Genomic DNA, 20,493 nt, shown 5'->3' on the forward strand with positions numbered 1-20,493 from the left:
AAGTGGTTATTGGTAGCACTTTTTGCGTTTTAACTAATATTTTTTTATTTTTTCTTTAATCTTTATAAAATTTCAAATTTGTGACATTGGAAATTACTAATATTTTTAACACTGTAAAATTTGTATTTAATTAAACCAAATGTGTATATTAAAACTAGTAGTACTATATGATATAACATACAATCAATGGGTCCAACTGATCTCAATACCTTCGATATGGAATATAACTATACATATAAAAAAAAAACTATTTGAAATAGATAAGAATTAGTTTTGGATCTATAATTTTAAAATTTAACCGATTTTTAGTAATAAAACTAAGAACCTAAATGTTAAATCGATCAAATTTATATTTTAGATCCACCTTTTATAATAGTGCATTCATTCTCTTGAAATTGTGAATAAGCGTATGTTCTCAACTGTCTTATTAAGCTTTGTTGAGTAAAATTAGTCAATGCCTATGCTAGTGATAGTAACAAGCACTAGTAGAACAATTGACTGAATGCCACAGACTAACTCAGACACTACTATTTTTAAAATGACAATTCAGGATTTTTGATAGATGGGAATTTTTGTTAAGTAGGCTGGAAAATCAGCAGCCAGATCTTTAAAGCCAGGATTTCGTGCGTTTTTTGTTTGTAAAGTATATAGAAATGACCTAAATGGTCTATCAACAGTGAAGCAAGGGCTAAATGGTGGACACCCTCAATCCTTCTTCCAATTGGGGTATGGGGTAATGTTTTTTTTTTTTGGAGAAATTGTAATCATTATTCAAGAATAGCAGAGCAAAAGGTGACTTTTTTTAGTGGCCTGGCTGAGGTTGGTTTGAGACATCAAAGAACTTTTGAAACGTGTGATGGATATAAATAATACTAGTGTGTTTTTAAGATGATCCAATCTTTAATATCTAAAAATAGAACCTTTCGGGGTTGTTCATGTGGGGAATGGAATCAAAGATTTTTTTTTGAAGACCACCAGGCTCAAAATAATTTTTAGATTTTAGAATTGTACATGTAGCACTGTTTGACACGATTTTTTTTTATAAAAAAAAAGAAGGCAAAAGGTTGTTGGTCATACTTAAGCCGTTTCATATTACTTGACTGTTATTGATCCGATATATTCCTTGAGAAAATTTTAATTAAAAGTGTATGTTCACTAAATTAACTTTATTAATGACGCTTTGTAACTTTATGTCGTTATTTAGCAGAAATGGAAAAAAAATGATAAAAAACTCTTGATTTTATAACTTGGACAAGTGAATTTAAGAAAATATCTATATAAAATGATACCATTTCCTAGTCCCCCACCCACTCTTTTTTTCTTTTTCTTTAGGAGGCTCTATATTCACCTAATAAGTCTATTAATCTTTCATTAGTTCACATTGTGATCCTTAGTGTAATTACTTTGTTTGATTCAACTCAGTAATTTTTATCTAGATCATGTATGTATAAAAAAATACTGATATAATATCTATAAATATATGATGGTAAACCTAGATATTATTATAGTAATAGCTTAAGATTATTCTATGAATCTGCTAAACATTTGATCGTTGATTTCTGATTATTCTAGCAATTCCAAAAAGTAACATCAATATGTTATGTGTAAGTTATTCAATGCTTGTAATTTTTATGTTTTGTTCCCTGGAGACAACAATTAGGGTCAATCCATCAAATTATTAGTTCAATATAAGTTTTATTTTGTTGGAAGAGGAATCTATATTGGGAAATGGGAAGGAGGGGCGCGGGGGGGGGGGGGGGGGGGGGGGATTATTTATCAAAATAACCAATTGGACTATTTACTTTGGGCTGGATCTGAGCAGGCTGGAGTGCTCTTTTATCTCAATAGTAGCCCAGAAAGAGATGTTTGTGGCCCAGCAAGAAAGTGCAAAAGAAGATATATGATGTCATGATTGAATCCTTCATTTTTCATAAAATTGCACGATAATTCATTCAAATTAGTTGGTCTTTAATTTTTCCTTTTAAATGGGTTGATCTTTAATTTCTGTCCTTTGATAATCGAACTTGTGCGTAAAGGAGAATAGGTTATTTAGAAACCGAAACTTATGCCTACAGGAGCATAAATTTAGTTTCTAAACTGAAATTATGTACAAAAATGACTGTTATGGAAGGGCGAAAATTGAGACAACCAAAAAATAGGGACATAAATGGAAATGACCTTTATTTTTCAGCTACACTTCGATGTGACAAAGCTTTAGTGGAATGTCTTTGTAAGCACATGCATTTGTTAAATCTTTTGATTGGAATTGAGTGAATAAGGAAATAACCAGATAACCTTTGAATTGATTTGACATGAGAAATTAAAATTGATATAACCAAGATTTTGGCTTCAAATCTTTATATTGGTGAAATTTATGATAATTTTTTTAAAAAATTTTAATAGGCCATATACGATACAAATAGCCTGTTTGGATTGACTTATTTTTAAGCAGTTTATAAGTTGAAAACTGCTTATAAGTTTAAAAAAAAAGTAGGTGCAGGCCTATTTTTTTTTTGACTTATAAGCTATTTTCAACGTATAAACTGATTAAAATAAGTTCATCCAAATAAACCCAACTATTTATTGGGCTTATTTTAAGCACAAAACGACTTTAAGTTGGTCAGCCAAACACTCAAAAAAAGTTGAAAACAACTTATAAGTCAATCCAAATGGCCTCAAATTCAAATTAGTAGGCCAATTGGTTATGAATGATTAAACAATTCATATTAATACTTTAGTTTTTAATAAACTTCAAAAGTTTAGAAATTAAATAAAAGAAATAGTATAAAATCATTGATGTATGTATTATTTTTTGGGATATGGTAGAAATATTAATAGTTGAACGAAATATATAAAATTAAATAATATTATATAGTATCAAGTCACATGAGTAACTAAACTGGCTTCTTTGTTTTGTTTGATTGAAAATGGCCCCTCACCTATTCCAGGCATGGCAAAGTTGTATCATCAAATTCGTAGCATGTCTCTCTTGACTTTATTAGCAAGGTTTTTCTTACTTCTCCGCCTCAAACACAACGGGTTCGTTTGATAGCTGATTTGAATTATGTGAGTTATGCATTGATTAAGTTCTGCATAAGTTATATCACGTGAGATAGTTGATTAGGAGGTAAGTTATTAATGTATAAAATTAATGCGGTGTTTGATTTGCAATTTAAAACAACCCGAATAACTACTATTATATAAGCTATGAAGAATCTATGCATTATTTTATACAGGATAGAAGATGAAATGCCTATTACAAAACATGAATAACTAAAATTTGCATAAAATAATATATATTTCCTCATAATTAATCCGTACATTACTAATACTTGCATAACTTTAACCAATTACCAAACACCCCCTTGTTTGCATTCCTCGTATACCTTCCAAATATAAATCAGTGAACAAAATGAGTCTATTTCTCGGGTAAGAAATGCTATCAAATATGTTAAGTCCTTAGCTGGAAGGTTTGATTCCTTTAAGTCATTTGTCGAGAAGGTTAAGATTGACACTCATGGTCTTTTGGCTTTAGATATTGAGACTAGGTGGAACTCCACATATATGATGCTAGATACAACTGTAAAATTTGAAAGGACATTTTCAAGAATGTATGATAATGATCACAAGTACCTCAAGTGTTGTTTAGAAAAAAATATTGTGGGAGGACATCCATCGATAGATGATTGGAAGAATGTTAAGGTTTTCATTAAGTTCCTTGAGATTTTCTACCAGGTAATTTTGAAATTCTCAGGAACTTCATATGTTACTTCCAATTCTTTCTTTCATGAGATCTTTAATCTTCAAAAGATAATTTGCAAATATGTTCGTAGTGAAGATTCTATTTTGAGTGGCATGGCTAAAAAAATGGAGTTTAAATGTAACAAATAGTGGGGTACTTTTGAAAGTATGAACAAGTTATTATTCATTGCTGTTGTTTTGGATCCTCGATACAAGTTGAAATATGTGAAATATCTGTTTAAAAACTCTTATGGTTGTTTGGTGGGAGTCGAAAAATCGAAAAAGGTGATGGATACTTTGAGCCGTTTGTATGATTACTACATGAGTTCTTTTTGTGGGACTCATACCGATAAAATTGATAGCCAAACAAGCTTGAATGATGAAATTGATACCATGCATAGTGACGAGATGTGGCAATCACAATGGGAGAAATATTTGGCAGATGAAGACAATATTGAAAATAAATCAGAACTTGAGAAGTACTTGGTAGATGATTTGGAAAAGACCAAAGAGTTAGATATTTTGACTTGGTGAAAAATTTCTTCGGCTAGATATCCAATTATTTCTAGGATGGCAAGAGATGTTTTTCCTATTTCTATTTCTACTGTTGCTTCTGAATCAGCTTTTAACACCGGTGGTCGGATTCTTGACTCTTATCGAAGTTCTTTATCTCCAAAGACAGTGGAAGCTCTTATTTGCACTCAATAATAGTTAAGATCAACTTCCAAAGAATGTTATCTTGAAGATTTTTTAGAAGAAATTCAGACAGTTGAGATAGTTGAAAAAAGTAAATTTACACATTTAACTTTTTATGAATGTCTTTTATGTTTTAAAAAAATTTAACGCCTACTTTGTTAAACTTTCTTCTTTCTTTTTTCAGAATATGTTGGCATAATCTTGAGCTCTGATTATTTTGGATGTTGCAATTGAAATTCGTAGTGCAACTGTTTTGCTCTTTGGTAGTTAATTTTCAGGTTTTTGCTGCTTCACCTGAAGTACTTTTGAATTATGCTATTGACTTATTTTTTGTATTTAATCACACTTTTATGCAAGCAATTAAGTGATATTTCTCTGGTGACAGTTGGGTATATGGTTCTTTTGTGTTGACTGTTGATCATTTGGAGGACTGTTTAAAAATTTTGTTATTTTTCTCAACTTGATTAATGAAAAAGTAATGTATCTAATTAACCTTCTATGGGCTAGCCTTCTTAATTTTACTGTTATGGAGGTTGTACTACTATGCAGTAGTTGCTATCTTCCTCGTGGTGGAAATTTTGTAATCTCTTTCGAGGCTATTTTTGCATACGCTGCTGTGCTGATCCGTGCTTTCAGTTTTCTTTCAAATAGTTTCATTTTGGAGAAAGGTAAAGTAGCAAGTTTTCTATTGGTCATGACTGTAATGCTTCAATTACTTCATGCAATAGTAAAAAAAATGATGCTTCTTGAAGGACTTTTTTTTGTTCTAGTGGTTCCTCTTCTCAGATTCGGTATTGAAATTGGATAGTCAAAACAAACTGACAATTATTTATTTTTGAAGTCATTTTCTTCGTGGACCATAGGAGTTGAACAATCCACCAACTTATAGATTTATGTTGCTGATATTTTGACCTTCTAGCTTATCATTTTAGCTTATATATACTTTACAAGAACATCAGATATAATTCTAGTTAGGACATATTCAAGTTTGTTATTATTGGAACTATATTTGCTTCTCTCTTATAGCTCTAGCTTGGACTTTATATGGTAACTTATTTAGCTTATATACTTTTCTTCTGTTCTCACTATCTCTGAACGAGTTCAGGTATCTTTGAAGATTAATGTCAGTTGTTTTGAAATTCTATTGATTTGCAATATGAAGGTAGTAAATAAGTTTGTCAATTTTTTTGCATTATAAAATATATTATTTCAACCCGTAAAAAATAACAAAACCAATAAAACCAACAAAATTGATAAAATCAAAACCGATAGAATTTATATTATAATGGTTTGATTTGAATATTAAAAAAAACTGCCTTAATTGATTTGATTTAATTTTAGCCAAAAACCGAGTCAAATCGGACCATGAACACCCCTAGTTAAAACCAGCCGTACTAACTTTTAAATACTTTCTTATGTTTTTATTTATTAGGGCATTAATGTATTTTAGTCACAAATGTTTTTTTTTTTATCGTACTTGCACAATATAATTTCGAGACAAATATAATTAAACCCCTTGCATGGTGAAGTAATCTTCAGATAATCAATTAATTAAATTACTTAAATTTCTTTAAAATGATATTTGGGATTCGATTTCGAGTCACAAGTATGAGTAACAACCGTTACAACCAACGTGCCCCAACACATTTATTTACACCTTAAAATATACTTTTTGAGATTCGAACCCCATATAATACTTATTGTGATAGAATACATTTCTACCACTTAATATAAAAGAAACTTTTATATTCATTCATATTGTGTTATCTTTATAATTAGAAAGTAAATTTATCACAACCGTTTACTATTTGAGTGGAACATTGGGGTAAGTAAATTCCAATCAAGAGGTCTTTCTTCGTGTATTTTTATTTATCTACTCTTCTCAAAATTAATGTCCAAATTCAGTTTACAAAATCAAAAGATAAGTTTTATTTTATACCTATTTTACTATTATTTTGATTATTGGGTACTATTCATCTTTCAATATATTTTAATATTAGAATTATTATATTCAAAGAGTGATATAATAATTTATCATTTTATCAATTACTCCTTCTATTCCATATTAATTGAATTTGTGAGGCAAAAAAAGGGCAGCCCGGTGCACTTAAGCTTCCGCTATGCGCAAGGTCCGGGGAAGGGCCGACCACAAGGGTCTATATTGTATGCAGACTTACCTTGCATTTCCGCCATTGACTATTTCCAATGCTTGAACCCGTGACCTCTTGATCACATGGCAACAACTTTACCAGTTACTCCAATACACGCATATTAAAAAAAACATTCAAAGACATAATTTGAATCATAATTTCCATTATTTCCCTTTGTGAAATCATAAATATAACTTTGTAAGTAGTGTAATTTATCTTTTAGAAAGTATAAAACTTCAATAAATAAAAGGACAAATATAAAAAAATATATTCAACCATTCATCTTGAACTTTGAACAATTTAATAATTTTAAACTGTGAAAAAACCCTCAAAAATTCAATTAATATAAAATTGAGGAAGTATTTTTTAAGATGTGTGTCAAACTAAATATGGCGAGTAAAAATGGAGAGAGTATGGTAATTAATAGTAATTATTACCCATAAAATCAAGAAAACAATAATTTATAGGGTAATTAATAGTAATTATTTCTCCATCAAATTAATTTTTTTTACCGTCCAACAAAATGTAATATTTTTCAATATATAAATTTACTACACTTTTCAAAAATTGTGTCAAGTCGTTTCAAATAGTTTTTTCTCTTTAGTTGAATTTGTATTTATAAGATTAAAATAAAAATAAAAAATAATCCTCATTAGAATGTTGAACTTTCAGTAATTTTGACTTTTACATTAGTTGATTGAGAATTCTATGATTTTTTTATTAGAAAACACAATTTCGTGACTTTTAATTAACACGTCATAATCGTGACTTATCCAAAGAGACGTAGTACTTTTTTCAACAACTAAATACTTTCCTCTTTTTATATTTTTTATATAAGAGATTGGAACTTGTAAGTCGAAGTTTGCAGAGCAGAGTGAAGAAGATCACTAGATTCCGTTGAACTCAGTTAAAAAATATGAAAAACAAGTTTAAATAAATGAAAAAAGGTAAAAAAAAAAAGAACGTGTCGTATTCGTCAAATTTTATACTTCCCCCGTTCCTTCTTAATTGTTATATTATAATTAATTTAATTAATTTTTAAAAATAAATTATATTATATTAATTTAATATTTATTAAAAAATTATAATTGTTTAATATTAATATAAAAAATACATTTTAAAATATTAACCAAAATTTATATGTTTTGACTAGAAAAGAATTAATAGAATAATCTAATTTAATTTTAAAAATTAATTAAATTAACTTTTAAAAAATATAACATGATAATTAAAAAGAAACGGTGGAGACTGAGTAACAACATAAAATAAATTTACCAACAAGACCTCCCCCATACCCCCCCAATAAAAGTCTCTCTCTGAATCTCTGGTGCTATATATAAGTATAGTTTAGTGAAGTGAACGATGTCTCACTCTCACTTGCACACACTTTTACGTTTATTTTTCTCCCATTCCTTTGACTACTGGTCTTCTTAAGTACCCACCTTTTTTCTCCTCTTCTCTTCTCCATTTTCTCTTGGCTCAATCAAGAAAATACTCTGTTTTCTTGAACAGATCTCTTTGCCCCATCATTCAATGGTGTTTTTATTTTCTTTCAAGAAATGAACTTTATTCTCCCCAATTAATATTCCTGTAGTGGGTTGTCAACATTTTTTTTTGTTTCTTTATTTTGGAGGGTTCTTGAAGTTCAATGGCGGAGACTACTGAAGGGAAATCAATGCCAGAGGCAGAGAAGAAAAAAGAACAAAGTCTTCCCTTTTATCAGCTTTTCTCTTTTGCTGATAAGTATGATTATCTTCTTATGATTTGTGGAAGTATTGGAGCTATTTTACATGGCTCTTCTATGCCTGTTTTCTTTCTACTTTTTGGTGAAATGGTTAATGGTTTCGGAAAAAATCAAATGGATTTGCACAAAATGACCCATGAAGTATCAAAGGTTATTTTATTTATTTTTGAATATATTTATAAATTTCTTTTACACGGATCTGATTTTTTCAATTCTTGGCTACAAATTTGCAGTATGCTCTGTATTTCGTGTACCTTGGGTTGATAGTTTGTGCATCATCCTATGCAGGTGAGCTCAGTGATCTACTTACTTTTCTTTATAAAAGCTTTTATTATGGGTATTGTGAAACAACCTTTGCCTCGAGGAGAGACATTTTATTTGGATGCAAATAGTACTTACTAGTTTATATCGAGATATTAAAAAAAATTGTTTGTATTTATGCTAGTTAGCCAGTTCACACTGGATCAAGATTAGGTCTCATGGTTGCACGTGGTCCGTGGACCGACTCCCTGTCTTTTAGCTCTTTTTAATTTTAATTATCAATTTCCTCATGTATTTTCCTACTATTTTACAATATAATCCCAATCACACGTCTCTATCATGGATCTGTAACATACATAAGTTAATTTTATATGTATTGTATTTTAAGCAAAGAATATTTTAATCATACAGAGATTGGTTGTTGGATGTACACTGGTGAAAGGCAAGTGAGTGCACTAAGGAAGAAATATTTAGAGGCAGTATTGAAACAGGACGTTGGGTTCTTTGATACAGATGCAAGAACAGGGGATATCGTTTTCAGTGTTTCAACGGATACTCTACTGGTCCAAGATGCCATCAGTGAGAAGGTCCGTCCTCTCTTCATTAATTATTTCTTTTCATTTAATGCCAATACTGTACTCATCCATTTGAGTAAATTTTCACAGTGAAATCTAGTCGCATTCATAACTGTAAGGATAAACAAGGAAATATGTAACGATATACTTTTGAATTATGATGTTTGTTCATGGGTCCCACACAGTGGCGGAACATCTACTCTATAGATACAAAGATAATTTTAATCTCATATATATAGTGTAATTTGTCTATGAAGCTTGCTGGTATTCTAGTTCCGCCCCTCGTCCCAGAATGGCACATGTTAGCAAAAGTTTGCTTGCTAGCACACGCCATTTCTTGGCTTGTTTTGGTTGGAATGCTTGTCTTGTTTTCAATTTTTTCCTTATTTTTTGGTGATAACGCCAAATTAGTTTAACTGTATCCTTTTTTCCCCTCTACTTTAATGATGTTTACTTACACTAATAGTTGATGAAACAACTTTTGACGTGAAAACTTTAGGTGGGTAATTTCATTCATTACCTTTCAACCTTCTTGGCGGGGTTGGTGGTTGGTTTCGTGTCAGCGTGGAGGTTAGCTCTCCTCAGTGTGGCGGTTATTCCTGGAATTGCTTTTGCTGGAGGTCTTTATGCTTATACTCTCACCGGTCTCACCTCAAAAAGCAGAGAATCCTATGCCAATGCTGGTATTATTGCTGAGCAGGTAATTCACGATGTCGATCACCCTGAGTCTCAATCGTATAGTAGTAGTTCAGTGGATATTATACTACTTCCATTTCGATCTTGGTGAAATTTTGTTCAACAAACAAATGGGCTATTTTCCGCTAGCTTCTTTTTGTTACTATGAAGCACTTTGAAACTATATAAATTAGTCCAGATGAAATGATCCTTCTACATGTGCAGCCATGATAAAGTTTCAGCCTTCCTTTATCGGTTTTTGAGTACCTTTAGCCTCTAATTATCCCTTTTAGCATGCTGTTCCAGTTATCAAAGCTAAATCCTTCTAAAGTCACTTTATGAAAGTTATCTTTCTGATATGATCTAATTATGAAAGTTATCTTTATACTTTGACTAATCAAAATGTTTTTGTAAAATTACACGTCCAATTTTTGGGGTTTTAATGTGATACTTTGATATTCATATGTGTTTTTTCCTGAATTCCTTACATAAAAGAACATAACAATTGATTTAGACTGCTTAATCAAAATTTTATAAATGATTTAGAAGTAATTTAGGAATAACATAAAAGATTTACAATGTCTTGTCACATGTCACACAAAACAGGCATATGAAGTTTTCAGAGGTGAGCTTTTCTATTGGGCCTTACTTTATTTATTTGTTCTATAACTTGCACGAAATGCAATGGCTGTATTCTTCGGATTTCCAGTTCTTCTGGTTTATGGTGTTTACACTGTCAATGCAGGCAATTGCACAAGTCAGAACAGTTTACTCATATGTGGGCGAGACCAAAGCCCTTAATTCATATTCTGATGCAATTCAGAACACATTGAAGCTCGGATACAAGGCTGGCATGGCTAAAGGCTTGGGTTTGGGATGTACTTACGGAATAGCATGCATGTCATGGGCCCTTGTATTTTGGTATGCTGGGGTTTTCATCAGGAATGGACAGAGTGATGGTGGAAAAGCATTTACTGCTATTTTCTCAGCCATCGTTGGTGGCATGTAAGACCTTGAAGTACTTTGTTTAATTATCACTTCCTTTTTCTTGTTAAGTCGGTGAACGTAACCTGTTATTGGTTGTTGAAACCTTGGCTTTTGCAGGAGTTTGGGTCAGTCATTTTCCAATCTTGGGGCCTTCAGCAAAGGAAAAGCAGCTGGGTACAAGTTAATGGAGATCATCAAGCAGAAACCTACCATTGTTCAAGATACTCTAGACGGGAAATGCCTGTCTGAGGTCAGCGGGAACATTGAATTCAAAAAGGTGACCTTCAGCTATCCTTCAAGGCCTGATGTGATCATCTTTAGAGATTTCTGCATTTTCTTCCCTGCTGGAAAGACAGTTGCCGTGGTTGGTGGCAGTGGCTCAGGAAAAAGCACAGTCGTCTCATTGATAGAAAGATTTTATGATCCTAATGAGGGTACTTTAAGACTTCTGCCACTAATATTTGAATTTTTAAAGGTTGGTTACAATTATCCCACTTAAAAATATGGTTGATCATGCAGGTCAAGTTTTGCTGGACAATGTGGACATAAAGACGCTACAACTTAGATGGTTGCGTGATCAGATTGGCCTTGTGAATCAAGAGCCTGCATTATTTGCTACTACCATACTTGAGAACATATTGTACGGAAAGCCTGATGCAACTATGGCTGAAGTTGAGGCGGCTACCTGTGCTTCCAATGCACATAGCTTTATTACCTTGCTTCCTAACGGATACAGCACCCAGGTTATAGTTTGTTTAAGCCTTATCATTGAATTTCCTAGAGCATTGAACTCGATTGGGTCGACTAAGATGGTATGCACTTCCTAAGAAGTTATTATTGATGCTATATCCAGGTGGGCGAGCGTGGTGTCCAACTCTCTGGTGGACAGAAACAGAGAATTGCTATTGCAAGAGCTATGTTAAAGAACCCAAAGATCCTCCTGCTTGATGAGGCCACCAGTGCTCTTGATGCTGGTTCCGAGAGCATTGTCCAGGAAGCTCTGGACCGTCTCATGGTTGGCCGTACCACTGTAGTTGTAGCTCACCGTCTCTCCACTATTAGAAATGTCGATTCAATCGCAGTTATACAGCAAGGGCAGGTAGTTGAGACTGGAACACATGAAGAACTAATTGCCAAAGCCGGGGCTTATGCTTCTTTAATCAGATTCCAGGAAATGGTTGGGAACAGAGACTTCTCAAATCCATCTACTCGTCGTACACGTTCAACTCGGTTAAGTCATTCACTATCAACAAAGTCTCTAAGTCTCCGCTCTGGAAGTTTAAGGAATTTGAGCTATTCATACAGCACCGGTGCAGATGGGCGTATAGAAATGATTTCTAATGCTGAAACAGATAGAAAAAATCCTGCACCACAGAATTATTTCTGCCGGCTTCTCAAACTGAATGCGCCTGAGTGGCCTTATTCAATCATGGGAGCCGTTGGGTCTGTCCTCTCCGGTTTCATTGGTCCAACTTTTGCTATCGTGATGAGCAACATGATTGAGGTATTCTACTATACAAATCCCGCAACCATGGAAAGAAAGACGAAGGAATATGTCTTCATCTACATTGGAGCGGGTCTTTATGCTGTTGTAGCATATTTAATACAGCATTACTTCTTCAGTATTATGGGAGAAAACCTCACTACCAGGGTTCGGAGGATGATGTTAGCAGGTAGTATTTTCCCGTGCCAAAATATTTAGTATTAATAAGATCTTACAATTAATTTTTCTTCAATTTGTTAAACTTAACTAGATGTTGAGCTAATTGTTTGTTTCGACTTGTTCAGCAATTTTAAGGAATGAAGTTGGATGGTTCGATGAGGAGGAAAACAATTCAAGTCTACTAGCAGCTCGCTTAGCTACAGACGCTGCAGATGTTAAATCTGCCATAGCGGAGAGGATCTCCGTTATACTGCAGAATATGACATCTCTTCTCACTTCATTCATAGTCGCATTTATAGTCGAATGGCGAGTCTCACTGCTCATCCTCGCCACATTTCCGCTTCTCGTCTTGGCCAATTTCGCTCAGGTAAAAATTGCAGAACCCATGCATTCCACTAAATTAGAAGTAGTACTCCATCAAAACTAGCATGCCAGGTTTCATTCTTTATTTAGCATTTTAAATATATATAAAAAATACGAAAACGGGAAGAAGGAATATAAAATAACTTAACATTGGGCTTTGAGCTTCTGAAACTTAATTGATGATAAATTGTTTGAAATACTCTATTAATAAAAAATTTGAAGTGGTTTATTGGAATCTCCCTCTATTGTACTTTGTAAAAGCATAGGACAAGAGTTAAGTAGAAAGTGGTACCATACTGGTGCCTTGCATGTGTTTCCTCCAATTCAGCTGCTTTAGTTCTTCGAGACACATATCTGACCAACTTTTTTTAAAAAAATACTTAATATTCAAACACACCTATTTACTAGCCCTGGCAGTAAAAGCTGTAAAGATTCTATTACTTCCCATCACCCATCAATTCCAATGTTACTAAGCAGCACTTTCCCTTTCTTATTACTCCCTGTATTTTAGTTTATTTGTTTTACTTTCTTTTTTTTCAGTATGTCTTTGACAATTTTTTGATTTTAACTTTCACAAACTTTTGGTATTATTAGTCTTTTTTCTTCTTTTGTAATCTATTCCATTATATACTTACCGTCTTCCTCCAATATAAGTTTTGGATAACTTTAACCATTGTGCTTTGATTACACTTCTATGAGCTAATCGTATACTAGAAACAACCTCTTTATCTCGTAAAAGTAGGGATAGGATCTGCGTACATCTTATATTTCCAGACTCTACTTGTGGAAATTACGCTGGCATGTTTTGATTTTTACTGTCTTAAGGTAAAAATACAAAGATATTGAAAAGGACAAGAGGGAGTAGGATTGAATAGGAGGTGCAGAGGGTTAGATTGCTTTTTTTGACTTTTGTTAGTCTCTTTCTTGGCTCCTAGATATTCATGCCAGAGTCTCAGAAGTAGCAGAGATTCTTTACCCGTGATCATCTTGTGTATATGACAAACTGGACTTAACTTTTTTCTGTTCAATTTTTTTTAATCTTTTTACTGCTCTATGTGAGTGAGTTATTATTGATGGGAGAATTGTCAGAAATGCCAGTCATGTGCCTAGCCAAGTGTTTGAATATCACCAGCTCAATAACTTAAATAGTGAGCAACATGTAGAAGAAATCAACAATTATTTTTGTCCTCATGCATGGTGTTCATTCCTTTTTGGTTTTTAACTATTTCCTAATTTGAGAAAATTGTGATTTACCTCCAGGGGCTGGAGGTAGCATATAATATGTTGATTCGACATAATTCAATAACTTTGGTCTAAATTTTGTATTTATATTTACAAATTACTAAAAATATATATAATGATTAAATTTAGAACCCAGTTACTAGCACTTGAGATTGTGTCCTAAAATCTAGAACTCATAAAATTAATTTGCATGCATGATTCAGCAACTCTCACTGAAAGGATTTGCTGGAGACACAGCCAAGGCGCATGCGAAGACTAGCATGATTGCTGGAGAAGGAGTAAGCAATATTAGAACTGTAGCAGCCTTCAATGCCCAAGAGAAGATTATCTCTTTGTTCTCCCAAGAGCTTCGAGTTCCTCAAATGCAGAGTCTTCGACGAAGCCAAATGTCAGGACTTTTATTTGGTGTATCACAGCTTGCACTTTATGGTTCTGAAGCTCTGATTCTATGGTATGGTGCACACCTTGTTAACAATGGGGTCTCGACTTTCTCTAAGGTGATTAAGGTCTTTGTAGTCCTTGTGATCACGGCTAATTCAGTTGCTGAAACTGTCAGCTTAGCACCCGAGATTATTAGGGGCGGTGAAGCTGTTGGTTCTGTATTTTCCATTCTTGATCGCTCTACCAGGGTAGATCCTGATGACCTTGAAGGCGATCCGGTCGAATCAATTAGAGGGGATATTGAATTCCGTCATGTTGATTTTGCATACCCTTCACGACCGGATGTCTCTGTGTTCAAGGACTTCAATCTAAGGATTCGCGCTGGCCAAAGCCAAGCTCTTGTGGGGGCAAGTGGCTCTGGAAAGAGTTCTGTTATAGCCTTAATAGAAAGGTTCTATGATCCAACAGGTGGAAAAGTTATGATTGATGGGAAAGACATAAGGAGATTAAACTTGAAGTCTCTAAGGCTTAAAATTGGTTTAGTGCAACAAGAGCCAGCTCTGTTTGCAGCTAGTATTTTTGAAAATATTGCCTATGGTAAAGAGGGTGCAACAGAAGCCGAAGTCATTGAAGCAGCTCGCGCAGCAAATGTACACACTTTCGTAAGTGGTTTGCCTGAAGGTTACAAGACCCCAGTTGGTGAGAGAGGTGTTCAACTCTCCGGAGGACAAAAACAAAGGATTGCAATTGCAAGGGCTGTTCTTAAAGATCCATCGATTCTCCTACTAGATGAGGCTACAAGTGCACTCGATGCTGAGTCCGAATGTGTGTTACAAGAAGCACTTGAAAGGTTGATGAGAGGTCGAACCACCGTTCTGGTGGCTCACCGATTATCAACAATTCGTAATGTGGATACTATTGGAGTTGTGCAAGACGGTCGAATTGTTGAACAAGGAAGTCATTCTGAGTTAATCAGCAGGCCGGAAGGTGCATATTCTAGACTATTGCAACTACAACACCACCGCATATGATGAAAAATTACAAGAATCACTTCCTTCTTTTTTCTTCCTTTTTATGGAAGCAAGCAATATGGCCTAGTGTTTTGGCCTCTTGGGGTGGGGTGGAGAGTAACAATGTTTGGGTCCCCTAGTAACTGTTGCTTTCATTTGCTTTATTGATTATGATGATGATGCTGATAGTTGTAGATACGGGAATGTCACGATCAAATGTTATATCATCGGGAAAGTTTACAACTCTATTCCCTATGGATAAGAAGTATATGTTAAAATATTACTCCTATTATTCAAGGAGCATTCAACTTTTCTCTATCTGCTTCGAATATTTCATTACAGCTTGGTTTCTCTTTCTTTCATCTTTTATAAGTTTTTCAAACTCTGAAAAAGCAAAAGAACCACACCTTTTCCAGCTAACCTAAAATTTTATTGCTTTCCACTTTTTCTCCAGCATGTGTTTGCTCTGGTGTTATTTGCACCTTTTCTTATAAGATCAAGAAAAGCAATTGGGGCCTCTAGATATACATTGGATAATCATAATTCACATTTTAAATCTTGAAGCTCAAGCCCTGTTTGGAACATTGTTCTTTAGGATATTTCACCGATGTTGATTTATGTTACATGTAAATTGGGAATACAAACAACATAATTTGATAAGTAAAACCTGGCAGAGAAATAGAAGGGAAAGAAAAGATTTCTGTGTGTTTTATAAAGGAGCAAAGGTCTGAACTAATATAGTTACAGTTGTAACGAATACTTTGATGTTTTGGGGTAAAATCACGAAAATGTGTAAGGAGGACAAATAAATCACTTTTGCCTTTCAGACCATTTCTAGTTTGTGAGCCTAACCCCTTCTCTTTACTAACCAATTGAAGGGGAAAGAAAGTAGTTAATACTCTTTTGCCATAATTTAAGAAAGTAAAGATTTTGTTTTTTTTAATCTTAAGATGTGAAACTAAAAATAGGTAAAGTGTAGCTAAATGTTATTTAATGTTAAAAAAAAAAGGAAAATAGACATCTTAAGAAAGTAACATAAACAAATTGAAACATTTCTTCCCTTTTGAGATGCATAACTAACATTCTTTTTAGGTACGAAGTTGAGACATATTTATTTGGTGTAGATGTATTGAATTATTGTTGAATAAGCACGAGTATATGAAATATATTGTATAGAAGAAGGTTGTTTTTTGACCCTACCATGTTTAGATCAACTGTGTCTGCAATAAGGACTCTGCCTACTGAGTGGCTAAAGTTGAAAAAGAAGTCAGTGGGATACGGTCGGCATGAAAGTGATAATTGCATATCTTTGCAAGGACAACCCATATGCGATTAACTTTAAAACGCCTTCCAATCAGTGAATTCCTCTCTGTGGCTTCAATTTGTGATTACTCTGCAAAATGTTGAAGAAAGCATAAGACTTATGGGGTTGATGAATGGCAGTAAAAGCAGAACAGTAATGAGAGTAACGGTTTAAATTATTTGGACCCACCCAACATGTTCCATGGATTATTAAATACATCAAGTGAAGCAATTTGAACATTTCATGAGCTTCTTGGGGAAGACGGACTCGTTTTTTATAACATCATTTTCCGCATGATTCCTCACCTAATAATGTCTATCGACCTCCATGATTTACAAACTTTAACTTGTAATCTTCAAAATTACATTTTTTATAGCAGAAGATGGAATGATCAAATTAGAGTATACCTACTGCCTAGGTGGGAGAACAACATATTCAGTGTACTATCACAAAATTTTATACGAGGAAGGTAGAAATTATTTATGATAGATCCTCTCTCGGCTCAATCAAAAATAATCTAGATAAAAGAAGTAAGGAAAGAACAAGAAACAACTAACATATTAATAACTATAATAAAATAATATGATAATCAAAGTATAAAAAATAACGGATAGTTATAAAATTGAATGATTGTAAACTATAGTAGCAATACTATGATAAAATGAAAGATTATAAACTATAGTAGCAATACTATGATAAATTGAACGATTATAAACTATAGTAGCAATACTATGAATATTGCTACTATGAATATTAGTATAAACTGATAACGTGAGAACACACTAAGACCTGCTAACCTTCTGACCAATTCATATTTATGGAAACTTCACAATCACCAATTACAAATAGAAAGTGAGTTTTTATTAAGTAAAGTGTTCTTTGTGTGTTCCTTATTTCCTTTAGTTTAGTTTTTGTGTTTCTTACTTCCTTTAGTTAAGAGTCCCTTTATTTTATTTTATTTTTGACATAACACATCAACGTGCGTAATTTTGGATGTGCATAAATACGTATTTAAATTTGTATAACATTAAATAAATAAACACATTCGTCTTACATGACAGTTTTGTGTTTAACCTTATAAGACATGTGTGTCTACTTATTTAATTTTATACAAATTTAACTGTTTACTTGTATACATTTAAAATTAAAAGACATAGATATCATTTAAAATCAAAATTAAAGACATACTTATGTAATATTCATTTTTCTTTTTACTCAATTAGTTGACGGACCAGCCCGATCTATCTAGTCCTGTGACCATGAGGCCAGAAGCTGACTTGGGCTCGGCTGGAAAATCGTTAATTTGGACAAACTCTATAATTAAAAAACGTGTAGACACCAAGTTTTACCAGGTAGTAACGGTTATAAAATTTGACAGCTTGCTCTAACTGACGAAAAGAACGTTGAGTGTTCGTCCTAATTTACTTATTATAATGGGATTTTTTTTAAAAAAAAAGAAAATACAAAATCTCCATAATTGACTAGTACTTTTTCTAGTAATTTTTTTTTTTATGATTCTATAAATAAAAGTTCATTTTTTTTTATTTCATAGCATTCACAATGTAATCTTAGGTGATTTGAGAGTTTTGTGAAGCACAAGTGAATTATGTGAAATTAATTCACTCTATATTTTATACTTTTTTTTTATAGTGAATTATTCATCTCATTTTGTGAATGTTAGATCGATGGACCGAACACAAATTAAATATTTATATATTTTTTTGATATATATCTTATTTGCATGACACCTAATTATTTCGAAAATAACAACAACAACAAAAAAAAAGAGTGGTGAATTAGTGGATACTAGTATTTTGGAGTATAAGGCAGCAAATTCATAAATAGTAAAGTGAGGCTGAGGCTAGGTGCAGAGTGGGGTACAAATTGTGAAAAGAGTCTACAGTGTTATGGGTCTTGGTAGGATGTGGAGATTGGAGATAAGAGTTAAATAGCCTGCAATATTTGACTGTTGGTCTATAAGATAGGTTGCATCACTTTCTTCAGAATCAGAAAAAAAAAAAAAGGGCCCAAAAACCCAATTGCTTCTTCCACATCCGTATTCTTTTGTTCTCTTCTCTTCTACTTATTACAAACTTAACGCACCTACCTAACATAGAGAGTAATAGATTAGCTTGATTAATTCATCATTTACTTTTTTTTTCTTTAGAAGGAGTAAATTAAAAACTAATATATATGAAAGGAAGAAAGAAAAAATATTATCCAAAATGATGGGACAACATATTAGTAGAAAATAAATACCATTCAACTTAGAAATTTCACCCAAAGAAGTTGACTGTATTTGTCAGATGCGATTTACTAAGTGCATTGAACAATTTTGATTCATCTTGAGGATAGGTTCATTACAGTTCTTTAAACATGTACTAAATAATTTTTGGTAAAAAATCGATTTTATTTGAATGGAAGAAAGTATCAAATCAATTTTGAAGGCACTTTTGTTACATCAGTTCATTTATTTATATATTTATTTTTGAATAATTTATAATTAATAAAAGAATTCGATATCCAAGACCATGTGTCAATGCCACTTTTAGGATATTAAGAAAAGGAGAATTTTAAATGATATCTAATGAAATGAATAATGCGCTCCACTGCTCTAGGATTTATTATACTCGTACCTTTCTCCCTACATGGCTACATGGTAGCTAACCTTTAGTTTTCTTCATGTACTAGATTTTTTTAATTTGAATTCTCCTTATTCCTTTTAAATATGGATGAGCTTATTTAGTATTAGATGAAATTTAAGAGGGTTTTGGGAACGGTAATGGCAATATTTTTACAAGATTTTGCAGGAAATTTCTATTTTGGTTGGTCTTTAAATTTTACCCTTCAAAATTTTGATCTTTAATTTTGTCATTCAACACTTTAATAAAATGGCTGAAAATGCTCTTGACAACAAAATAAATAAATTATAAGACACAAGTCAATGAAATAAATTATGTTATAGGGCATACAGAGACATAAATTATGTCTCAATGCATACGTTCAATGGCACAAGTTATGCCGTCTCAAGGCATAGGTTCAGTGCACAATTTATGCCAGTGAACAAAGTTTTCTAAAAGTCTTGCCCTGCGGATAAGATATCATAGAACTTGTGCTCATTGGTAAACATTCAATAAAAAGTTTTACCTTGCGAAATTAGGTCATAATCAAGAGTATTTTAGCCCATAAATTTTTATTAAATAAGCAATATGAGAAAAAAACTAAAAAGGCCATGAATTTAGGGTGCAAATATTAAAGATCGCCCGAAATAGGGAATTTGTGCAAATGACCGAATATATTCCTCAATAGACCGTTTCAGAAGAAAATGTTTGGGCTGGACTTGGGATTAGGTTGAGACTTCATGCTTATGGGTCCTTGCATTTATAACCCAATAATGTCCCATTTCACTTTACATCAGGAATTTGGTCAGCCCAATTATGGTTGTTATTGGGCTTTATCCGGTAATCGGGCTTGCAAAGAGTTTATGTAGCATGTCTAGCAATTTGAAACAAACAATTCGAAAAATCAGAAATTAATTTAACAGGAATCTGTAATAAGATACGCTCAACCAATGTCATTTATTACTATTTTCTCCATTTTAATTTGTTTGTTTAAATCAATTCTAATATTCAAATGACATATTTAATTTTTTTGTTTTTGTTTTTAGCAATTCTTTAATTCTTACTTTCCACGTGATATGTT

At 32.7% G+C, this 20,493-nt stretch overlaps 1 protein-coding gene across 1 annotated transcript; it reads left to right on the forward strand.

Annotated features, from left to right (window-relative positions):
• The first annotated feature begins 7,938 nt into the window (after positions 1-7,938).
• Positions 7,939-15,785, forward strand: LOC129872322 (ABC transporter B family member 19). Its single transcript, XM_055947273.1, has 10 exons — positions 7,939-8,481; positions 8,565-8,619; positions 9,004-9,179; positions 9,667-9,867; positions 10,588-10,847; positions 10,947-11,263; positions 11,349-11,572; positions 11,683-12,502; positions 12,618-12,859; positions 14,301-15,785. Exons 1-10 carry the CDS (start codon positions 8,236-8,238, stop codon positions 15,507-15,509), a joined length of 3,750 nt encoding a protein of 1,249 aa, XP_055803248.1. The 5' UTR covers positions 7,939-8,235; the 3' UTR covers positions 15,510-15,785.
• The last annotated feature ends 4,708 nt before the right edge of the window (positions 15,786-20,493 follow it).

Source organism: Solanum dulcamara, chromosome 11, assembly GCF_947179165.1.
Source record: "Solanum dulcamara chromosome 11, daSolDulc1.2, whole genome shotgun sequence".
Lineage (NCBI taxonomy): Eukaryota > Viridiplantae > Streptophyta > Magnoliopsida > Solanales > Solanaceae > Solanum > Solanum dulcamara.